A 25329-nucleotide genomic window follows, 5' to 3' on the forward strand; every position below is an offset into this window, starting at 1 on the left:
AAAGAATAGTCTAGAGGAATTCGAAATCCCACAGGTAACGCCGCACTAAATAAAGAAAGCCTTGTCAGCTATGCAAAGGGGGAAGGTAGCTGGGGAGGATCAGGTAACAGCAGATTTGTTGAAGGATCGTGGGCAGATTGTTCTAGAGAAACTGGCCACCCTGTATACGCAATGCCTCATGACTTCGAGCGTACCGGAATCTTGGAAGAACGCTAACATAATCCTAGTCCATAAGGAAGGAGACGCCAAAGACTTGAAAAATTATAGACCGATCAGCTTACTGTCAGTTGCCTACAAACTATTTACTAAGGTAATCGCAAATAGAATAAGGAATACCTTAGACTTCTGTAAAGCAAAGGACCAGGCAGGATTTCGTAAAGGCTACTCAACAATAGACCATATTCACACTATCAATCAGGTGCTAGAGAAATGTGCGGAATATAACCAACCCTTTTATTTAGCTTTCATTGATTACGAGAAGGCGTTTGATTCTGTCGAAACCTCAGCAGTCATGGAGGCATTACGGAATCAGGGTGTAGACGATACGTATGTAAATATACTGAAAAATATCTACGGCGGCTCCACAGCCACCGTAGTACTCCATAAAGAAAGCAACAAAATCCCAATAAGGAAAGGCGTTAGGCAGGGAGATACGATATCTCCAATGCTATTCACAGCGTGTTTACAGGAGGTATTCAGTGACCAGGATTGGGAAGAATTGGGGATAAAAGTTAATGCAGAATACCTTAGTAACTTGCGATTAGCTGATGATATTGCCTTGCTTTGTAACTGAGGGGACCAATTGCAATGCATGCTCACTGACCTGGAGAGGCAAAGCAGACGAGTGGGTCTAAAAATTAATCTGCAGAAGACTAAAGTTGTGTTTAACAGTCTCGGAAGAGAACAGCAATTTACAATAGGTAGCGAGGCACTGGAAGTGGTAAGGGAATACATTTACTTAGGGCAGGTAGTGACGGCGGATCCGGATCATGAGACGGAAATAATCAGAATAATAAGGATGGGCTGGGGTGCGTTTGGCAGGCATTCCCAGATCATGAACAGCAGGTTGCCATTTTCCCTCAAGAGAAAAGTTTATAACAGCTGTGTCTTACCATTACACACCTACGGGGTAGAAACCTGGAGGCTTACGAAAAGGGTTCTGCTTAAACTGAGGACGACGCAACGAGCTATGGAAAGAACAATGATGGGTATAACGTTAAGGGATAAGAAAAGAGCAGATTGGGTGAGGTAACAAACGCGAGTTAATGACATCTTAGTTGAAATCAAGAAAAAGAAATGGGCATGGGCAGCACATGTAATGAGGAGGGAAGATAACCGACGGTCATTAAGGGTTACGGACTGGATTCCAAGGGAAGGGAACCGTAGAAGGGAGCGGCAGAAACTTAGGTGGGCGGATGAGATTAAGAAGTTTGCAGGGACGACATGGCCACAATTAGCACATGATCGGGGTTGTTGGAAAAGTATGGGAGAGGCCTTTTCCCTGCAGTGGGCGTGACCAGTCTGATGATGATGAATTTTGCACTTCCGGATTATTAAAACATGTGAAGCCTCAAGTATCGCTGAAGGAGAGTCGAAGCCTGAGGGTTACAGGTATGTGCGCTGTGGCTGAACGTAAATATGGAAGTTAAGCATAAACAAAATGATGTTGTTGCTATAGAAACTGCGTGGACACTGAAGGTGCATTTTAGCATCGACGTCGCCATCGCCGTGAGGTTCCGCGTCAAGTCCAAGGACGATAAAATCATCGCCGCGCGCCGTATGCTGTACGTGCGAGTGAAAGCCTGCGAGGGTGAACCGCCGAACGCTAAAACCCCTTAAACTTCGTAAAGTAGCGGCACGCATTGAAGAATGCCGCCTCCTCCTTGCACACTCTGGTCGAGGCCGACGCCGTGTCGCTATTGGCCTAATAGCATTACGCGGGCCCTCGCATCGTGCTTCCGCGCCATTTTCGCTCGAGAAGCATCTACGGAGCGGCGAGGAGCACGAGCACGTCATAATTGGATTTCTCCACTCTTTCTGCGCATGCGCGAGGAGCAGTGGTCGCGAGAGCGAAATGTCGGGAATTTCGGTTCTCGAGATTTCTTTTCGCCTGGGTACTACGGAGAATAAAGTTGTTAGCGGCGTTCGTCCCTAGCCGAGCTGGCAACGCAATCGACAGAATGCGTGGCGCGTACAAGGTGAGTTTGTTGCTATTTTGTTGGGATGGTAGCATTTAAATTTTTTATAGTCGCAGGGGGATACATTAGGAAGTAAGGCCTCTTCTCGGATGACTTTAGTGGCAAAGCATCGTGCCGATGCGTTCTTCATTAGTGTCGTTGAGCAAGGTCAGCGTACCGTACACTTCAGGAGATTCGCGGGAACGGAAACGGTTTATGAATTCGACCGCCGTGGCGATGCGAGTTTGGTGCTTCTTTTGTTTTTGTTTTTGCGGCGGCTTCATATTAAATTCTGATAGTCGCAGGGGGATACGTTTGGATGTGAGGCGTTTTCTCGGATGACCTTAATGGCAAAGCATTACTTCGCGCCGATACACTGTTCATTAGTGTCGTTGAGCATATACCACGCACTTCAGGGGAATCGCCGGAATGGAAACAGTTTATGAATTCAACTGCCGTGCCGATGCATTAGTTCTTAATGTAACTGAGCATACAACACACTTGGAGATTCGTGAGAATGGAAAATTTTGTACTCGATATGTGAAAGTACTAAAACTTGCGTCGCCATGCAATCTGAGCTGCAGATCGCTGTGAGAGCTGTACAGCCACACTGGCAAAACCCTGTGCCCTGCGGATGAATACGGAACAAATGTGTGCCAAAGAAAAATGGTCGTCATGCAATTTCATAGCCTTGTGAAAGCTGTACATGTAGTAGCACTGATATTGACTACGTGGTACCTTTGCGCAATCAGCCAGCTCTTCAAGATTCAGAAAAGACTTAAGACCGGAGGAAAATTTCTACTATTACAAGACGGCAACCTGATTTGATAAATCATAGTTTGGATGTTTCCAGTAGAAGCATCTGCACCGATGGAAACTAAGTTGCAGTAAAAGTTGGACTTCAGAAAGTAAGTGTGTCAAAATTACACCAACGATAAACGCAATTGAACTACATGGATGACTTGCCTTGTATGAAAACCTCGTTTTCACCTTTTGCTCTCCAGTTCGCCACATAAGCATTGCGGATTAAGGCGACGTCTCACTGTTTAGTGCAATGCGTTTGTCACTGGCTGACCACAAATTAATCGCTATCAATGTCGTAAAATGAGCATTAAAAAGTTATCTTCAGCTCCTCCTTTGCGACTGATGAGCCGGCTGTGCTTACATAGGTGCGGATCCACCTCCAGAGGTTCATCACTGAATCGAATTTATTTTTTTACAGGAGCGTGGACACCTGCATAAATAGTGTTTTTTGACTGACTGCACATAGGTTACCAGGATTTTTATCATTCTTTTAAATCAGCCACACAGGCGTAAGTTATCCTCTTCATTTAGTAAAGAGGGGTAAACATCGACAAAATGATGCAGCTCAAATAGCTTGAACGTGTATGCATTTTCTATCCGCAGTGACGGACAAGAGGCTCGAGCGTTGCACAATGCCGTTTGCCTAAAGTCAGCTTCACCGTAAGGCACCTTCGCCGCACAACCAAGCATGCGCAATGTATTGCGGTGAAGTATACGAAGAGTGGAAAGCGGCCACTGTCAGAGGATATCGTTAGATATACGTGCGCGCCTGCCGTCACGTCTTCTAGACGCCGACCAAGTGTACTTGGTCGCTCCTGACTCCTGGCAGGCCTTCAGCGCTATTTCGCACGCGGTTGTAGCGATCTGAGCCCTTGTTTCGCCCACATAGAGCTCCCCGTACATGAACTAGACATCGTAACAGCCAGGATTAGTAATACGCGCTACTTCATTAATCGCTACGAATCGCTTCAGAATCGCTACGAATCTGCACCACGTAGCCAATATCAGTGTTACTGTACAGCTTTCACAAAGGTGTACAGCTATGAAATTGCATGACGACCATTTTTCTTTAGCATACATTTGTTTCGTATTCATCAGCAGGACGTAGTGTTTTGCCAGTGTGACTGTACAGCTTTCACGAAGATTTACGGCTCACATTGCATGGCGACGAAAGTTTTAGTACTTTCACAGGGAGTACAAAATTTTCCATTCTCGCGAATCTCCAAGTGTGTTGTATGCTCATTTACATTAAGAACTACTTCATCGGTATGGCAGGTGAATGTACAAACTGTTTCCGTTACCACGATTCCCCTGAAGTGTGTGGTATGCACAACGACACTAATGAACACTGCATCAGGACGACGTAATGTTTATCCATTAAAGTCATCCGAGAAAACGCCTCACGTCCAAATGTATCCTCCTGCGACTATCAGAATTTAATATGAAACCGCCGCCAAAAAACAAAAAAGGCAATGAACTCGCATGGCACGGCAGTTGAATTCATAACTGTTTCCGTTCCCGCGAATCGCCTGAAGTGTACGGTATGCCGACCTTGCTCAACGACACTAATGAACAATGCATCTGCACGATGTAATGCTTTGTCACTAAAGTCATTCGAGAAGAGACCTCACTTCCAGACGTATCCCCGTGCGACTATAGAAATTTAATACGCTACCGCCGCAACGAAATGGCAACAAATTCACCTTGGACACGGCTTCTTCGCCTTTCCGGCCACGCATTCTGTCGACTGTGTTGCCAGCTCGGCTAAAGACGAACGGAGCTAACAACTTTCTTCCCCGTAGTACCTAGGCGAAGAGCAATCTCAAGGATCAAAATTCTCATGTTTCTCTCTCGCAACTAGTGCTCCTCGCGCATGCGCAGGAAGAGCGGAGAAATCCATTTATGATGTGCTCCTGCGAGGAGCGCATGCTGGCGCCGTTGCTACGCTCGAGAGGTGTAGGCGGCGCCACGGTCGAAGATGGAGCGTGAAAGAGAGGAGTGAAGACAGAGGATGAGAGTGTCGCTACTTCACTAAATTTAAGGGGTTTTAGCGAACGCACCTCAACCTCGCGTGTGCAAGCCAGGAAGGCAATGCTCCTGCATTGAAGGTGAATAACACGTACCATAATGTCGAATGTGCTTTAGTAAGCTTCCCTGCAATATTAATTTGTAATGTAGAAAGAATTGTCAATGAAGCTTACCACGAGCACAGATGCACTTGCAAATTATGTCACAATTGAAAACAATGAGCACAGTGTAAACCTATGTGCCCTTTCCACTCTTAGTATGCTTTACTGCACGATGCTTATTTACACCCCTGTATTGCGGTGTAGCAAGCTACAAAAGAAACGTTGCTTAATTAGGCTTTTCATGATGATCTTTCTCGCAATACAATAATATTCCGCGGTGAAGCCTAAGCAATGTACTGCGGTGAAGCATGCTAAAAGTGAAAAGGGGCCACCGTCACTGGACCCACCCTCCCCATAATAAGAGTTCTTTAATTATACACTCGCGCACCCGCCGCTTCTCAGGTCGCCTAAGTGGACATACTATGCTGGCTGATAGCGGCCCCCTCCCACTTTTCGTATGCTTCACCGCGTAACTGAAATGCACTGCGGCGAAGAAGCCGTACATTTGAATAGAGTGAATGAACAAATGGTTTTTACAACAGTACAGCAATAAACGCGCACCCCGCATCAGTCTACCACACGGAAGAGCGTCGCAACATACGGTAGCTGATTCACACAGGCCGTGTAGCCCACTATTCAGTCGTAAAGGGTATTATGGGTAATCCAAAATTTCAGACACACATATGTGTTTATGTTTACGTTCGCACTCCTTGCGTAATAACACTCCCAGAACTTCCACAATAGACGGTAATTTACAACACACAAACGCGAAGAACACAGACATATGTCTCGTTTTCAACTCGGCCGTCATGCAAATGACATATAGCGTGGAAAAACGTGAACATGCTGTGTGTTAGCGTCGTAAACTACATACTAGGCAAGGAGCTAGCACACCACAATCCCGCGACAGCCGCTAATGAGACGAAGACAGGAGCACATGTCTGTAAACACGCAAACGGAGCCCCTAAGCCACTCTGCTCCTCCGCCACCCCATCTGCATGCAGGGTTGCACCACTCGTTTCAAGCACAGCACACCCAACACACATTAAGCGCTGAACAGTGGGCGGTCGATGCAGTTGCATTTACATGACTTGCAGCGAGCAGCACATCCCTCGATGTCCGTTAAGCAAAGTCGGACACGGCGACGCCACATCGCGGTTCGCTGCCAAGGCGCTAGGCCACTTCATTATTTAAATTGTCACCACCGCCGGGTTCTCAAGAAAGCACGGGTCACACGATGCAGATTCTGTACTGCCAGAGCTCACCGAGGCCAAAGCCGCACTGCCGCACCGCCGCTACTCACGGCTTTCCGCCAAGTAACACAGAACCTACAACCAACACACAAGCAACGCACGTACAATCACATGAGCAAAGTTGAACAACGCGCGGTCGAGAGAACGATCACGTCGAGGACGAACACGCCACCAAGTCGCTCGGCGCCAGCATCGCGCCTTCTCAAAAATCCCTAAACGATGCTGTCCCTAGGCACCTAGGATCAGGTCACGTGAGGGATTTTTGTACGACAACTAGACGCACGCATCGCGCGTGAGGCAGGGGGGTGAGGCGAGGGGGGGTGCATCCTTCTCCGGCGGCTGCTTTTGAAGTCGCGGCCATGCGGTTGCCGTAGCATGAAGAAACTTTACAAGAGCGGACACTCCCACAGAGCCCAACGGCCGAATCGACTTTAGCGCTCCAAGCCGCCGGCAGTAACCCTGAACGACGCTCCCTGTATTGGTTGTGGGCACGCGCGTTTAGAACGCTAGCTGGAACATGTTATGCCGGCTGCGCTGATCGGCGCATTTTTTTCACAAAACTGCGTCACATAGTTGAGCTGTTTCTTCGCTAATTGCGACACAACGCTGGACGCGACCATTATGCTACAGTGTACTAGAATATTTGAAACAGAACAGCGTGGTTTTCACGGGGAGAAACAAGCGGGGAGAAACGACACAGACGAGCGCTGACTTGCAACTGTTTCAGATATGTCTTACCAACTCGCCCCAACGTCTGTTTTGTACTGGAATACTAGACAGTTCTAGTTACACGTACGTAGAGGCTTCACGTAAGCAAACGTGAAAAGCCTACGTACCTTACGTGTACGCCACCTGTAACGCTTTTAGCTACACGTACACGCACGCCAATAGATAAAGTCCCTTGATAATTTGAAAGTAGCGACACTCTTTGAACTCTGCCGCCGCCGCGCGACCTCCTCGCCTCCTCCTCGCCCCTTGCGCGTTCCCCCCGCGGCAACCAGTTTTGCTCCCGTTTTTCTGCACGACGATTGGTCTCCCTGCCGTTGCCTTTGGAAACGCGCGGTTCTTGAGTTTTGCTTGTGTTTTTCTTTTTCGTTCGCGCCATTTTCCTCCTGAGCACGGCTGGTTCAGCGCTTTAGCTCGGTGTAGCGAACGCTGTACGCTGCGTTTCCTGCTCTATGTGTTAGCGCTATGCCGGGCTATTGCGCATATAACTGCAGCAAGAAGCCTGAAGAAGGTTATGCCGTTTTTATGATACCGCAAGGAAAGCGTGACGGCTTGCGCACGAAGCAGTGGCTGCATGACATTGGCCGAAATAACTTTGTTCCGACATAGAACAGCGTTGTTTGCGAGCTGAGGCGTCTTATAGCTCGTAGCAAAGCATCCCGTAATGCTGAATTCTTTTTTTTCATTCTTCCGGCCTGCTTACCATCGTTTTTGTTGCGGTCCTCAGTATGCTTAATATTCTGGGGCAGCTCCATCACCTCGCAAGTCGCTAACTGTTGTTCAGTCTTAAGTGCAGCATTGTAGATTCTGCTTTGCGCCCTGAAAAAATTAGTGCCAATTATACCCGTGGTATTGCAGGTGATGAGCGTTAGCTAGTCAACATCGAGTTTTTTTTTAAGTTTTAAGGCGAAAGCCTTCATTACTCTATGTTTCAAGGTCGCGTTGTAAACTGTATCACGTGACCCAGGGAAGGCCAGAGGTGATCCAAAGCATGTCCACCCCTATATAAGAGAATGATTACCCAAGTAAATTAATGAATCATTAGTGATTGACATAAGGTGAATTTGGGAGGATTAAGGTTGATACGCGTGTATTAAACAAGATTAAGGTGGATTAGAATGCATTAAGAAGGATTAAGATGCATGAACAAATATTAAGGTGGGTGGAGGAGGATTAAGGCGAAATATGGTGGATTAGGGGGAAGGGTTGATGAAAGGATATTTTTTTATTTATTTATTTATTTATTTTGTGATACTGTCAATCCCATCAGGGATTTTTACAGGAGTGGGTTAGAAGGGTCTGTAGACATAGTAGTACAGGCATATACATAAGAATACAAAAGGGCACTTGGCAAGAGTTGAGTTTCATGGACCTATGTTAAGAGCAATAATATGGCAAAAACATAACGCACAAAGAGCTTGTTTCAATGTCATATGATATTTTGCAAGAGACAAAAGAAGGATAAGCATATGGTTATACAATTGATAGCATCATACATCATTTCACATCACACATTTCCAAAAACATTTGACAATACAATGATAAAGACAATGATAACATATAATTTAGATAGTGATTGACAATACTGTTGCGCCAACTATTTCAACAAATTTGTCAACAGTAGGCTGATCGACCAATGTCTGGGCTAAAGCATTCCAATCGCGAACTGCTCGCGGGAAGAACGAGAAGCTGAATGTATTGTTAGTGCAAGAATATTCTTGGAGTGTTAGGTGATGCTTGTGACGGGTTTCTCTGGATGTGTTATAGGAAATATAGGTGTTAGAATCCACATGTACCTTATTATGCAGGATGAGATACAAAAATTAGAGTCGGTACAGCATCGCACGACTGCTTAGTGTGTGAAGGCCGATTTCGTATAGCATCTGAGTAGGCGAGTCGGTGCGCCGAAATCGGTTACAGATAAACCGCGCGGCTTTTCGCTGGACAGCCTCAAGAGTGGCGATTAGATTTTGGGCAAAGGGAAACCACGCCACGTTCGCATATTCTAAGATAGGACGTATGATTGTAACATAGGCCAAGAGCTTAGCCTCCTTCGTAGAGTATCGCAGGGCCCGTTTTAAGAACATAAGCTTTCGCATCGCTTTGCTTGCTACGTACTCTACTTGAGCCGACCATCCTAAGTCTGATGATATGATAACGCCCAAGTACTTGTACTGAGTGACAGTGTTAAGTATAGTATTATCACAGCCATATGAAAAAGTAAGCTTGGATTTCTTTTTTGTTACTGACATTGAAACTGTTTTATCGAAGTTGATGGCCATTTGCCAGTCTTCACACCATTGCACTATCAGAGAAAAATCCTTGTTAAGACTAATTTGGTCTTGCCGGTTTAGTACTTCTCTATAGAGGACGCAATCGTCTGCAAATAGCCTAATTTTGGATTCAATCTGATTAGTTATGTCATTTATGAACAAAAGAAACAGGATAGGGGCCAAAACGGAACCCTGGGGTACACCAGAAAGTACTGGTACAGTTTCAGAAGCGTCGGAGCCTAACTGAACAAACTGGCGGCGGTCAGATAATTGCTAATCCAACGAAAAATTGGCCCATCTCCTAGTATATGTTTAAGCTTTAGGAGTAGTTTAGCATGGCAGACACGATCAAAGGCCTTTGAGAAGTCTAGGTAAATAACATCTATTTGTGTCTGGTCGTTAATTGCTTTGGCGAAATCGTGTAATATCTCAACGAGTTGGGTAATGGTAGACAGACCAGTCCTGAAGCCATGTTGGCATGGATGGAGGACATTGTTTGCCTCAATGAACTGTTTAACGGATTTTAAGATAATATGTTCCAAGATTTTGCAGCATGTACACGTGAGAGAAATAGGCCTATAGTTTGACTGACAAGAAATATTGCCTGATTTGTAGACGGGCACTATTTTAGCAATTTTCCATTCTGCTGGGATACATTGTTCAGAGATTGACTTATTGTAAATAAGGCATAAGTATTTGCTTACAGGCTCGGCATAACGTTTCAGGAAACAGTTCGGGATTCCGTCAGGACCGTTGCACTTTTTATCATCTAAATTTAATAATAGTGCGAACACGCCTGCTTCAGTTACGACTGGAGCGCTTAGTGTTTCGTTGTGCTTTATATTTTCTGGCCTGTAAGCATGCGTAATGCCGTTGTCGGGGGTAAATACAGATTGGAAGAATGTGTTAAACGCTTCCGCTTGTTTCTTTTCTTCTGTCGGCGATAACGGTTTTGTACGGTTATCGTTTTGCCTGACATAACGCCAGAATTTTTGGGGTGAGTCTTTGATAAAGTTGCTAAGTGTTGTACTGCAGAAGCGCTGTTTTCCTACTTTTGTTGCTTCCTTTAGTAGTCTGTTTAACGAGTTTATTTTTTGGCAGAAGTCTGGAACTGGGCATAATTTGTTAGATTTCCGCAACCTTTTTATTCTACGTTTGAAATGAATTACGTCACGTGTAATCCATGGGTTGTGCTTATTGGTGTTCTTTTGTATTTGTGGGACAAATTGCCTTAAGCAGTGCATAACATGTGTTTTGAACAGCAACCAAATTTCGTCGATGTTGGCCGAGCCCTTTGAGATTAGCTCGTTAAAGTCGTAGTACTCGTGTGCAAGGTAGGTCATAATGGCGTCATCGTCTGCTTTGTTAAATGCGTACACGCGCTTTCTAGTGTTACGTTGGCGGATTTGGTTTGGAATGGTGAATGTGCAAAAAACCATGTGATGATCCGATAGTCCTTCAAGAATTTCGACTTTGTTATCTTCTTTGGAAAAGAAATCGCTTATGAAAATAAGGTCTAAAATTGAGCTTGAAGTGCCCTGGACACGGGTGGGCTTGGATACTATTTGGGTCAGGTTGAAGGTAAACAGAAAGCTCAGCAAGGTGTTATTTGTTACATTGGATGGGCTCAGCGACTCCCAGTTAATCTCTGGAAGATTAAAATCTCCTCCCATTATTATGGCGTTCCCCAGCATGTGTTGATACATGTACTCTAGAAGCTGCTCGAGATACGAGATTTCGGCTTGGGGTGGTCTGTAGACGGCGCCAGCATAGACGTGGGTCTGGCCCAGCTGAATTCTACACCAGACCGCCTCCACACCAGGGACATCTGGCATCACTGAGTAATTTATGCCTTGGCTAATGAGCAAAGCAACACCACCACCTCTAGTTGTTCGGTCTTTTCGGACAATGGAGTAGCCCGGAGGGGCTACTTCATGGTTTGCGATGTCAGCGTGCAGCCATGTCTCAGTCACACAGATAATGTCAGGTTCAAGAGCGATCAGAATCGCCTCTAGCTGTTCGATTTTGTTCAAGAGGCTGCGCGCATTAACATTGAGAACAACTAGGGTCGACGGCGGTTTCGAGTTCGCGTGGCTGGACCGTTGTGCATGCTTTCGTTTTTTGCAACTTCCACTATGTCTTTCGCTTGATCATCCCAGGCGTACAGGCGATTATTTATTTTGACTTTATCGTAGGACAAAAAAACTTTCTCTTTCTGGTCTCGATGTACTTTCGTTCTTTCCTATAGCTTCTTTCTAATTTGTCTTATTGCAGGCGAATAATCCTCACTAATTGAATATTCAGTTCCTTTTAGCTTTCTGCAATTGCTAAGTATGGTAGCTTTATCCCGGTAGTCAAATAATTTCAAAATGACAGGTCTGTGCTTGGGATTATCAGTCGTTTGTTTTCGCCCAAGACGGTTGATTCTTTCGATGCCAGCCGTTTTTATTCCTATCGTATCTTCAAAGATTGATTTCTCAACAGCATCGAGCAGATCTTGGGGGCTCTCATTTTCGATTTCCTTAACACCGTATACGACAAGATTAGACCTGCGGCCTCTGTTATCTAATTCGTCGACTTTCCTAGTCAAGGACAGTATCAGGTGATCGAGTTTGTCAACCCTTTCTACGCATTCCAAGATCTGCTTTTCCATTTTGCCTATTTTTTCCAGCTTTTTATCTATCGCTCCAAGTTTTTGATTGGTCACCAGTTTTTCATTCTTTATCTCTTGGATGTATTTTGCAATCATTTTAAGCTGCTCTTCAATCGTAATGTCCCCGGGCCCAGGATTAGTCTCGACGTCCCCCGCCAGCAACAACAGGAACCGCAAGGAATTCGACAGATCACAGAACCACTCGAGCAAAGCGTGTGGGCACGGCAGCAAAACAAGACAAACATTACTGCTACGAAAGGATTTGCCGAACCGCTTCCTCACCTGGACGGCAAACAAGAATGGATTTGAGCGATGCATCTCGGCACTGCTGCCGCGTCCACTGAAGGATCCCTCGCAGAAGCAGGTCCTTAAATAGCATTCCCGTGACGTCATGGTCCTGTGCTCTGGTAGAGTTGAAGTGGTCGGGGGCAAGTAGCCTCTGGCACCATCTGGTGTCCGATGATAAGGCCAGTCACGTCCGGGGATATCAGGTAGGCGGAACAGTTGCTTCGACGAATTTCCTGGTGAAGGTCCGGATACAGTGAGCAGCAAACCAAGCGTAACCTGGACGGCAAACAAGAATGGATTTGAGCGATGCATCTCGGCACTGCTGCCGCGTCCACTGAAGGATCCCTCGCAGAAGCAGGTCCTTAAATAGCATTCCCGTGACGTCATGGTCCTGTGCTCTGGTAGAGTTGAAGTGGTCGGGGGCAAGTAGCCTCTGGCACCATCTGGTGTCCGATGATAAGGCCAGTCACGTCCGGGGATATCAGGTAGGCGGAACAGTTGCTTCGACGAATTTCCTGGTGAAGGTCCGGATACAGTGAGCAGCAAACCAAGCGTAACCTGGACGGCAAACAAGAATGGATTTGAGCGATGCATCTCGGCACTGCTGCCGCGTCCACTTAAGACAGATATTAAGACAGATTAGGGTAGATTAGGGTGCATTGACACGGATTAGGGAGGATGAAGGTCGAATAATGTGGATTAAGGTGAATTAGGATTGATAGAGGAGGATTAAGACCGATTAGAGTGGATTAGGGTATATTAAGGTGGATTAGGGACCATCGAGCTGGATTAGGGCGCATTAAGATAGATTAGGACTATTAGGCCGGATTAAGGTGGATTAACGTGCATGAATAAGGATTAAGGTGGCTGAAGGTGGATTAAGGCACGTTATGATGGATTATTGTTGAAAAAGGAGGATTAGGACCGTATAGGGTAGGCTAATGTGCATTAGGGGCGATGTAGGTTGATTAGGTTGTATTAAGGTGGATTGGGAGTACTAAGCTGGATTAAGCTGGATGAAGGAGCATTAAGGTGGATTAGGGTGGACTCAGGTAATTAGGGTTCATTGAGTATTAAGACCGATTAGTCTACCATAATCCTCCTAATGCACAATAATCTACCGAATCCACATTCATCGACCTTAATACTCCTGTATTCATAATCCACGAAAGTACTCCTTAATGCACCCTAATCCACCTTCATCGACCTTAATCTACTCTAACCCTCCTTAATGCACTTTAATCCTCCTTAATCAACCCTAATACTCCCTCATTCAATTTATTTCACCCTAATCCACGATACTCGTCTTAATCCACCCGAATCCACATTCATCTACCTTTGTCCACTCTAATCCTCCTCAATATACCCTAATCCTCCTTCATTCACTTTAATTCACCATAGTCCACCATAATCATCCCTAATGCACCTTAATCCTTCTTAATCCACCCTTATCCTCCTTCATGCACTTTAATCCACTATAATCGTCCTTAATGCACCTCAACGCACCTTCATCCACCCTAATTCACCTTCATCAACCTTAATTCGCCCTAGTCCTCCTTTATGCACGTTAATCCACCCTAATGCACCTTCATGGACTTTTTAATCCACTTTAATCCTCCCTAGTACACCCGAATTCATCTTAATCCAACCACTAATCAATAATTACTTTACTAATCATTAATCATCTCTTAACGCGGCTGCACATGCTTTAGTTCGCTTACCGCCTAGCTTCGGTCACGTGACATTTTCTGTAGGTCACAACGGGACCTTGAAAAGAGGTCTAAGGCTTTCGCTTAATAAGCCACACACAAAGGGATGTGTCACGAGCAATACTAGATCAGACGCACGAAGTAAAGCATCGGATCATGTGGCAGAAAAATAGTCTGGAGTATAGAAGTCGCCTCAAAGCTCCCTTTACATCGGTACACCCCGTTCATATGGCTTTAAGAAAAAACCAACCTCCTCATAAACGTTACCTCCAGCAGTATCGATGTTGTTATTAGCATTTCTCAAAATTTTCAACCCCACTCAGCCTCGCAACTGGCCCGAAATAACATGCCTCCATAGAATCCTGCGGCCCGTCAGCGGGAGCCCAGGAGGAAAAGCGTGCCGTGCGCAGCCGGCGGGCGAGGAGAATCGAGATGGAAAGTGCCGTGAGGAGGAGAGTGTCGCTACTTTTAAGTTATCAATTATCAAATTATCAATTACCAATAGAGACCCCGTAGCCCCATCTATCGGGAAATGTGAACACGGCGGTAGCCAATTCGATCCTGTCGCTGTGTTTCAATGCAAGCCGTCTACGCGCGCGCGGCCCGCTATCGCTTGTTCGTGATCTCGCGGCACTCCCACGCGAAGCTGTCTACGTGCGCAAGAAACGCACGCAAAGAATGGAATCTCACGTACATACGTCCGTGAGAGGCGCGCGCGCCCGCTACGTTGTACGCATGCGCACTGCTGACACGTAGAAGCTCTACGTACGCAAAGCCTCCACGTACGTGTAACTAAAACTGTCTACTTTCCAGTCGCACGACCGCGCCTTTCCACCTGACGCGCGCGGTGTCTCCTGCAGCGGCGGCGCTGCCATCAGCCACTCTTGAAAGCTCGCCTCTGCAGTGTACGCGGCAAACCAGAATGGAAGGCTTGTTTGGTTACATACCAACGCTGTTGCAGCGTAATTCAAATGTTGGCTTACCATTCATTTAAATTCTTTTTTCAGGAAAGCTTATCAGCGTCGACTTTTATTGAACTGAGCCTGCGGTTTCGGACATTTCATTGTAAACAAAACTAGAAGCAGACGAAAGCCAGTCGATTATTTTTCGCGACCTCGCTAACACGGGTTTCGAGAGTATTTCGTTAGTACGAAATTTCGCGAAGCAGAGGTTCTTTGTGGGACCAACTCTGCCATTTTCGAGAAGAATCGCTTACAGTATTCGCCATATGAAACAGATGCAAAAGTAGTGGTCGATTTAATTTGCACGTTATTTCATACGTGCGAAAATACGGTGATTTTTTAGTCCTCGCGGTAAGGAAGATGTAAAACTCGACGCCAGCAAGAAAAAGAAAGTGCGAAACTGCGCCTAGTGCTTGACAAATTTGATTCCACATGCTTTTCATCTTATTCAGAATAACACAAGGAGAGCAAGTGGTTGGAATATATGGTTGCAAGGGCTGCAAATATGTAGCTAATTAAGCCTGCTTAGGTTTTAGGCGTTCCGCTGCCTTTCGCTTTGACAGCATATTGGACTTGTTCAAGCTCTTGACAAAAAATGCAGTGGTGTGGTTACATAAAAGCTGACTACGCGAGGAGTCAAACTATCTGCATGCACACTGCATCCCACCTTTAAGGGAGCAGTGCAATGTATCATGTGCAAGATGTCCATCACACTTTCACGGTGTATTTTTCGTGCACTGAAACAACTTGTGAAAATGTCCTCTGGCCTGGTTATAAAACGAGCAGTTGAAACGAGGGGTAGAGCAAGCCTCCTTTATCATTGTGCTGCACAAATGCTTCAGCATGCAAGCGGCGCCCTTGCTCTGCTGGAAGTAAACGGCTGTCGATACAAAGAGAGCTCTAGCTTGGAAGCACACATTTCTTTGTCACGTAGCCAGAGATATCATAAATTAGCATAGAGTCACTTAGCTGCACATGGTTCTCACGCTCCACTGCTTCAGCACTGTCACATGAGCCCGAACGTCCCGCTTGCTTTTCTGTGCAAAGCTTCACTGTGTCAATCAGCGGTTGCTTTGCGGTTTCCTCCTTGTCCCTAGTACCAAGAAGAGAACTGATGACATCGCTGTCCGCATTCCCACTTGCAACACTGCGAGCCAACTTATAAAAAAGGCGGACAGAGAACTGTGAGCACGAACTGTTGCGGTGTTGAGTGAGAGTTGCAGCCAGATGACAGCCTAACAATCCCGAAGAAGTTCTCCACTTTATCCTGACGAAGCAGGGACGTCAACAAGTAGTTATTGCCAAGTTGTTCGCACAAATAGCGAAGGAGCTCAAGAGTACTTGTCAGATTAACTCTTAAGCCCTCCGCTGTTGACGCACGGAGGAAATTCTTCTTATGAGCATGCTGCTCCCAGATGTCCAAGAAACTAAGCACCTCCTTTATTTTCTCAACACCTGCAGAGGTATGTCTCAGTGCTTCTGCTGGGTACCTTGAAGTCATTACACCAATCAGGCACTTCATTCTCATGAAGAACTTTTCCGTGGCTTCAGTATTACCGCAGCTCAACTCCAGCTGAGTCCGGTACAGAAAAAATGCTCGCAAATGACCATGGCCAAAGAGTTGGAAAGCATAACGTGTCCGCATTTTTTCAGAGTGGTTGGGGCTGTTATGCACGCTCGTTATTCCTCGCATTTCCTTCATTGTGAAAGCATTACTGTCGAGTTTGAAAGCCTCTAGAGTAAAGTGCATGGAAACGGAACCCTGAGGGGTGTCAAATTTTGTGATGAGGGGGGTATGGTAGCACGATTCAAAGACAGGAATCGCACTACCATACCCCCCTTGAAGATGCATTACCAACAAGCCCACATTGCAACCCTTGTGACGAGGAGCCGGTTTCGGACATTTTTGACCAGGTTTGGAAAATTTTAAAAAATGCGAAAAACGGCCGCTGTCCACAGGATGTGGCTTCTTACAGACCACTTCTTTCGATGTTGCTCGAATGTTGAACATGCGCCACATTTTCCTATTCCAGGATGCTGCGTCGCTCGTTATGTAGTCCACAAAGCGACCAACTCTTTTTGTCAGAACTGTGGACTCGAGCACACTTTTGGCCAACAGGTCGACTTTCACGTTCTCATTGCTCCCAAAGACACCAATAACTTGAGACCAGGTACCAACAAGTGGCACGAACATTACAAAGAGGCCATGTTTGCATGGTAATGTTTTTCTTTCTGATGTATATAGTCCCATGTCAACAAAGCCTTCAATTTTTGCACGTGTTGTCACTGACAGATGTTTAGCCAGCTTCATCTCATCTATGATTATTCCACCGTGTCGGTGGAGTTGAGCAACTTTCTTTTTCAAAACATCCAGCATCTTTTCATTGAACCCGTAGCCGCTCCTGTACTGGGCAGTGTACTTGCGTAGGGTTGTTTCACTTGGCAGAGCCAAGATTTTCTGCGTCCGCATATATTGATAGAACTTCGGGCTTCTCATTTTGAGAAGAATGCATTCCAGCACCCACTCTTTGTAATATTTCATGCCCCGTGGACTCTTCTTTTTGGCTGCCTCAAAAACTGCCTCACAGCGAGCTGCTGCTTTGGAGACAAAGAGCTTATTTTTTCAGCAAGTACTTCCTCAGCTGTTCTAGCACACTCACTTTTCATTTTTCTTAGGTTCAGCTCGAGCTTCTGAAGCTTTGGTGCAAGTCGCTGGTTTTTTCGTGCACTTGCTTGCAGCTTCCTCCTAACGCTGCCACGGTGACCGTTACTATTCTTCGCTCCTTCACGCCTTTTGAGACATGATTGGCACGTAACTAAGTCTTTTCGTAAATATTTGCAAATGACGCAAACCGTTCCCTCTTTCACGGCCTTTCCTTGGCAGTTAGTGCTATAGGCTGTTCCCAATTCGTGCGCAATTTGGCTTTTCAAGTGTACGTTAAGGCTGGTCAGCAGGCATCTTTCATTCTGCAACGCTGTGCCTTTGCAGATATGCATTTCATGTTCTTTCTTCAGGATGTTAACGGCATCTTGAATTGTTGCCACTGGCAGGCCAGCCACCTGCTTACCCATCACGAACGCCTTCAACTGCAAAGCGCCAGCGCTGTCTGCCGTCATGAACACGGCCTTTTTCGCTGTTACCTTACCTGAAGTCGAGTGGAGGGTACATGAAGTGAAAGATACTGCGTATGCGTCGTAAAGTTCATGTAGCGTCCGATGTTTCCCAGGCACCTTCATATCCATCAGGGCGGCGACATTCGCGGTGCCAGCCGCACCAACTTTGTTGCCAACCGCAGGTTCGTCAACGTGTGTCTCGTCTGCAACCTGCCTTCGTGCCTTCTTCTGATGCGCGACTTCGTCACTGCCCTTCCTTGTACTTTCATTTCTCTTGGGAGAAGGCTTTTTGCTTAGGTAAGCTGGCAGGTTCGGCAGAATTGTGGGGACTGCGTCCGGTGCAAGTGTAGGCGTCCCTCGTGGAATGCGAACTTCTTCGCCATTTATGCCGTGGGCATAGTCTCTGATAATGAGGTGTTGCTCAAAATGCAGTTCTCATACCGCGCATTCTTCGGTTAGCGGCTTGTCGGCTCTGTGTAGGTTTTTTTCTCACGTGGACCTCCGCTCAGGATCTGCAGGCGCCTTGAACAGCGACATCTTCTTTGCAGTTTTTGTTCGGGCGTATCGTGTGCTATACCCGGGGCGTAGCTGTGGTTGAGGCGTTGCTTTTCATTAATCGATGATCGGCTTTTCAGCTTTTCATAAATCGCACACCCGAAACACAGCACAGAAATGCACTGGCCTTGCATGCCGAGACCAGTCGCCTTCAAGAGTGGTCGACGAGAGTGCCACCGCTTCGGGCTACACTTCCGGTGATGTGGTAGCAAGGCGCTCCTCCCTCCGTTCGTTCCACTGCACTCTTCTAGTTCACAGTAATTATGCTTCAAAAGTAACCAAGGGAACGAAATTAGTTATAATAACGATGGGGGTCAGAGGAAGCGCCAAAACTTGTCCCAGTAAGATGCAGTACACGCTAAGCGAACTGTGTCACACGGCCGAGCTGCTTTTCGCTAACTGCGTCACAACGCCGGGGCGACCATTATGCTTCAAAAACTACCAAAAAAGAATGAAATTAGTTGTAATAATGTTGCTGGACAGAGAAAGCGCCAATACTTGTTCCAGTGACCTTGAGTACTCGTGAACCTAACTGCATCACACAGCCGAGTTGCTTTTCGCTAATTGCGTCACAACGCCAGGCGCGGCGAGCGGACCCATAACCTACCGAAATTAGTTACAATAATGTTAGACCGAGGGAAAGCGTCGCAGACAATTTCCAGTACGACTCGTTAACTCAGATTAACTTCGCCAGGATGGCTGAGCTGTTTTTCACTAACTGTGTCGCAAGTCTAGGTTCCGTGCCGTAATCCTAATCGATTGCTTGAAATGCGTCGCAGATGGTCAAACAAGATTTCTCACCTTGCCGTAGTGCAATAGTGCAGTGGTGCTGTGTCGACGTGCCAGAAGGAACTCAAGAATAAGCCGGGTACCCAACAAACCAGCTACATCGGAAAAAGACACAAGCAGGTCACCGAACAAGCAACCGCTTACATGCGCATCACTCCTTTCGGTGGACTACGTGTCGGGCGCAGGTCACATGCATCTGGCGCCTTTGGCGTGCAAGATGCGTGCGTTTCCTTGCGTTACCTAGGTTGTTGCTAGGTGACGCAAGGAAAATAATACCGAAGCTACAAGTTCATTCATATGGAATTTTTTTGTTAGATTTGGCAGGAAATAATTAAAAAAAGTAAACCAATTTCTGTTAGCTCCATTTCACATTCTTATTTTCCAATGCTTGCGGCAGCTAACGGACGGCATCAATACTAGCGTGACGCATTTCCTGTTGCCAGTTTTCGCCGAGTTTCCCCTCTTGTTGAATTCCTTTTCCTATGGCCGTATCTTGAAAGCGATCTGCAATGTGGCCAAAGTACGCATCCGCCTGGACCTCATCTTCACAGCAATCTGCGATGTTTGCAGAGTGTGCGTTATAGTGGTAGCTTCGTATGCGCCCTGCTATGGACGTTTCCTTCGGAAGGTCAATTCCATCGCTCCTGCGTCCGCAATTCCTCCCCAGCATTCTGACATCGAAGTTCCGCGCTCATCTAGCGAGGTGTGTTCATGTTTACCTGTGTGCTCGTGACAGCGTGTTTGTTAATTTAGTTACAACACGTTGACGGGCTAGTTGGTTTGAATCCATCATAGAACTAGTAAGCGCGCGACTGAACGACGACGTAGAAAGAAAGAGACACACAGAGGTAGCGCTGTCTCTGGGATTTTTTTCTACGTCCTCGTTCCATCGCGCTTGCACGTTATATCACTGTTGATTTAGTTAGTGAGCGAATATTTACAAGTTTATACGGCCGATAAAACTACTGTCCTTCCTTTGTACAGCTATCCCATAATTTACTATCGCAATCGGTGCTTCGCCTTTCGGCTGAAACCACGGCTTCTTTTTTTAGTTGTCAGCCGAATGCTGCAATTACCACGCCCTTGATTTCAAGTTCGTTGCGTCCTACAGTACAATCCATACGATATGCAATAGCACCGCGTGCTACACGCAAACGCAGCTTCGTCTAAGGGTGCTGAACAAAGTGATCGAACTGTGCGCCGCCGGGAGTACAGGCAAGGTGGTATAATACGAGCCATGCAAATGCTCATCCTGTTGATACGACGCGTTTTAGTCGCCACGCTTATCGTGATGCATGCTTCACATTGTTCACTTCGCGATACCAGCTTTTTCATCCGTCATGTTGACCTGACTAGTGCGCGGAGGGCGCGGATCATCGTAAGACCGCCACCAGCTGGAAGAACATTTTTGCGCTGAATTCACAAACGCCTATTGAGGCTTCTTAAGCGAACGAGGAAAGTATCGAAAGAACACCGCATGAATCGAATGAATGACGTGAGTGACGTCATTTTGACCAGGAGAGAGAGAGAGAGTGCGTGTGTGTGTGTGTATGTGTGCGCGCGCGCGCGCGTGTGTGTGTATGTATGTATGTATGTATGTATGTATGTATGTATGTATGTGTGCGTGTGCGTGTGCGTGTGTGTGTGTGTGTGTGTGTGTGTGTGTGTGTGTGTGAATCCAAACTGCGCATTCGTTCGCTCACACCGTACGTCACAGGATGAGCAAAATCATGCGCACAGACGCGCTACATCACTTCGACCAAGGCTAAATTGAAACTGTTAGTGATATAAAAGAAGGCTGACGGTGACAGCAAGGAATAAGATAGAGAATTGTGAAACAGTAATAGGTTTGGATAATTAAACAAGTTTAGGCGTTTTCTTGTTAGTTGTTTCATTGTGCAAGGAGAATCATAGCCTCGAAAATGTCGGGAAAGATAACCGCTCGCACCCATATGAGCGTGAGAAAGCTCAAAAAAGAAAAATAGGAGTGCTAAAAAACATCAATGACGAACCTGACTGTTTTCGTGGACGGACGCCATATTGCTCCTTGCTACCACCCAAGAGGATTTCATGACGAGTATAAAAGTAGAGAGGCAAGTTGGGCTAGTAGGTGGGCGTTCATCTTGTAGCATGGTTGTTGCTTCGCTATAAACACACGGACAACAACGGCGCGCGTCCTGTCCACTTCTGCTTCTGTTGTCCGTGTGTTTAGAGTGCAGTAACCCCCGTGTTACAAGACGAGTATGAAAACTCAGGTTATTGCGCGCGTTAAGATACACAGCCTACCAGACATAAAGCAGAAGATCGCAGCGCAGCAGTTACTGCCTTCCACAGTAGTGCACGCCAAATACAATTATGCATTAAAACTGTTCAATGCATTTTGAGATGACAAATCAGAGCACGGCAGAGAAATATAAGCACGTGCCATCAGCGGTTACCAGTACTGGCCTCTGGCCAATCGGCCGGTACAGCGTGTTCCAGTGCTTACGCGCGTCAGCTGGAGCGGCGTAGATAGACATAATTAGGTTCGCAAGGCTGCTTCACGTCTATTGTAGAAATTTCTTATGTCGGCAGCTACGACGGCTTTGTAGGTTCTGTGAATCGACTTACGCTTACGAGCAGTAGACAGCGCCAAACAACAGGGCAAAGAGAGGGACAGCGATGAGGCGGGACAGAGGGCACTAGAGATGGCGTAGTTGCACTAGTTGCGCATACGTTGCGCCGCCTGGCAACAGCGTGGAAAGCCGCATGTGCGCCTCCACGGAGATTTCGGGTACCCCGAAGAAGTGGCGCAGAAAGGTGTGCTCCTACTTCAGCTTCAGGACACCAACGTGACCACCACGAACACATGGGATTAAACGTTTATAGTACGTATATGTATTCGTTTACAAGACATTGTATTGCCTCTATAAGACACCTGTATAAAGGGATCAGTTTCACTTTCCACTCATATTGAATAAACGCAAACACGTTTCAGCACTACATTCGCATTTATGGAAATCTTCGCTGTATATAGATTCCGGCAGCGCACGTTGGATCTGCTGCATTTTTCTTTTTTTTGCCGAATGTCTTACCTATATTACATTTTTAACATGTAGAAAGGTGCCAGTGCAACCAAGCGCAAGTCATCAGCTGCAATGCCATGTGATTGAACGCTTGCCAGACAATAAATTCGCCCGTCCTCTACCCTCGTGTGTTCCCTTAAACGGCGAGCTATGTACACCTTACTTACGTGCAGAGTGATTCGGACGTACTCAGTTACAGGAGCATCCAGCGAAATTGCACCGCCTTTCACAACGCAGATGGATGTACGAGAAAGGCGGCAATGCGATCGACGCAGCTGTGGCGACGCTGCTCTGCCACACACTCGCTTTACCCGACTCAAACGGCATCGGCGGAGGCTTCGGGGCGACTATCTACTTGGCGTAAGTAGCTGTGTTCTCTTGTGGAACGCTTGAGCTTTATTGTGCAAAAAGTGATCGTAGGCATTTTATAGGGGTAACCCAACCACTACCTGAATGTTTCTCAACTTTCCTGCATTTTGATGTCCTGTAGCTGACCTCATATGTGAATGAACGAGTTGAGCAAGTATGTGTGTAACTGGATCGGTGGACTGTATGGAGGACTAGGTCTTCACCGTGTGTATATGTGGGATCTCTAATGGTCTCATGAGTATATAGCTTAGACTGAGTTCGGGAAAACCACACGTTAGATCTTTGCGGGCATTTTCGTCTTCATCCTTGTAACCTATGGAGTCGTAGACGCCATTTCACTCTCAAAGGTAATATTGCAAGAAAGTGATGGTGTAAAATAACCAAGTCTGATACTCCTCATACATCTGATGCTTCTGACTCATTTGCTTGCGTTTTATGATGGTACTGCACTACGAAACTTCAAAAAAATACCGACGATTCTGTCACCGTCCTATATTATTGACTGCTGTCAGTTTCTCTTTCGTATCCCGGAAGGTGTATTTGTCATGATGTCGTGACGCAGAGGTGGTCACGCGAGAGCATAATTCTACGCGAAGGTACCGCATGCAAAGGAGCACGTCGCCCCCATAAAACAGGAGAAATCAGAGCCTTACTAGTCATCTTCAAAACCGATTGAATTTTGCAGCCGCAACCAGGACTTCTAGTGGTATCTCTGTTTATTCATTTGTGAGCATAGAGCACTCCATTCCGATAAAACACCACACAGAGCTCCGCCAGATGCAACAAAGAAACAGCAAGATCGCGCACATTGTACGTACGCACCGGAAGTAGATGAAGGAAAACGTAAACATATTTTCTCCACATTGCATGCCTGTTTTGGTTACGAATATGGTGGGTGGAATTACAACCTCACCAATTAGGCGACATATCTTCAACCACAAATATGATGTGTGCGTGGATTCGCTACTTCAGTGCTTAGCAAAACAGAATCGTGACTACGCTCCTGAGGCTCATCAAGACACCACCGCGGCAGTCATAAAGGCTTTGAAAAACCTGTTGATGCTCATAGGACTTCACATGGAGCATCCAGCACACATTGCAGTTCATAGCGCTTCGATGAACGCTGGAATCAACTACGGTGTCTTCAAAGCGATGAAGCAGGATAGGCACTTGTCGAACTTGCTTAGGATGAGCTGTGTCACGCTAATCAGGGAACCCTCCCTGGTAAAGTGGACTCTTGGTGCGCGAAGTCAACATGCAGTTTGCTCATTCAACGAAGCGCGTCTATTTGAGCCTTTGCAATGTGGAAGACTCAGAAGCGATTCAGAGAATATGGCATATGAGATGAACTTCTTTGATGCCGGTGGTCATCTGTCTTGAACCGACTCATGTTGTTGCTCAAACGCTTTGAATAGGTTATTTCTAATTAAGGATACTATAGTGCAGAACTTTCTTATAATACATAATTTTACGCAATAAAAATAGATCTACCTTTCTACCTTCGGCCTGTCCTGCGAGAATTTTGGCGCAAAAGTAGTGCCTGCATGAAAAACAATGCGGATGGCGCTAATCTTTTTGAGGACATTGAGCTTCGCATCTAAGCTGCATGATGCAATTTGGTGAATATTGACGCGCTTCGCCATAACATCGATGGTCACATACATTCCAAGCTGTACCTCGAATACGAGATTGAGAAGCTCACGAACACAACGCCCGCTGCTCCGGAAGTCGACATTGTACGTTACTGCTCTAGCCGCATGGCAGTGCTGTGACTCTATTCAAATTGGCCTTGCCAACGTCTGCTATGTGATTTGTAGTGCTTGTACGACTGTTAGTGGGCACGTGCCCAGCAAATATTCGAGGAAATCATCGTGGCGTTGGTGGAACTTCCTGGCACCCATACAAAACTGATTTCGCAAATGACCAGTGGACGAAGCTATCCCTAGTTAGCTTATCGATGTGCTGTCCTTGCTGCTCTAGACATCCTTCGAGGAAAGAATATTTAGCCAACTCGGCGTCGTAAAGACAGAGCGCAGCAATCGTCTGAGTGCCGCGAGCAACAAACACCTAAGGCCTGACAGCTAAGTTCCCCGTAATGAAAAATTGCTTATACTATGACCTTCTTGACACCGTGGCAAAAAAAAAAAAATTGTGCTGGAAGCTTACAGGCATTCTCTGCAGCATTCGCTCCTGGATGCGGTCAAAGTAAGTGCGCAGGAAGAGCAACGCAATATCTGAAGATGCGATGCAGCTCCCCGCCTTGAGCTTTAGGATGACGAGACAGTGTGAGTCACGCTTCCTTGTGCACTTCGGGGTCTTGCATGAATATTGACGCTGTCCTATAAGAGGATCACACGTTTTATTATCATTTCTTATGATTGACCAAGTTTCTTGTGTCGCTCCTTTTTTCATTTTATCGTGTTCACGCTGTCACCATTAAACTGTTATTATGGCGCTGTTGTG

General features: G+C 46.4%; 1 protein-coding gene across 4 annotated transcripts in view; it reads left to right on the forward strand.

Annotated features, from left to right (window-relative positions):
- Positions 1 to 25329, forward strand: part of LOC135905598 (scoloptoxin SSD14-like) — a 153369-nt gene that overhangs the window by 37622 nt on the left and 90418 nt on the right. For all 4 annotated transcript variants that reach the window (XR_010565419.2, XM_065436547.2, XM_065436550.2 and 1 more), the window contains exon 4: positions 22735 to 22857. Coding sequence is in view for 3 of the 4 variants with exons in the window: in XM_065436547.2 (XP_065292619.2) it covers positions 22735 to 22857 (123 nt within the window). In the remaining variant the exon portion in view is untranslated. The remainder of the gene's footprint in view (positions 1 to 22734; positions 22858 to 25329) is intronic.

Source organism: Dermacentor albipictus, chromosome 1 (assembly GCF_038994185.2).
Source record: "Dermacentor albipictus isolate Rhodes 1998 colony chromosome 1, USDA_Dalb.pri_finalv2, whole genome shotgun sequence".
In the NCBI taxonomy this organism is placed as follows: Eukaryota; Metazoa; Arthropoda; class Arachnida; order Ixodida; family Ixodidae; genus Dermacentor; species Dermacentor albipictus.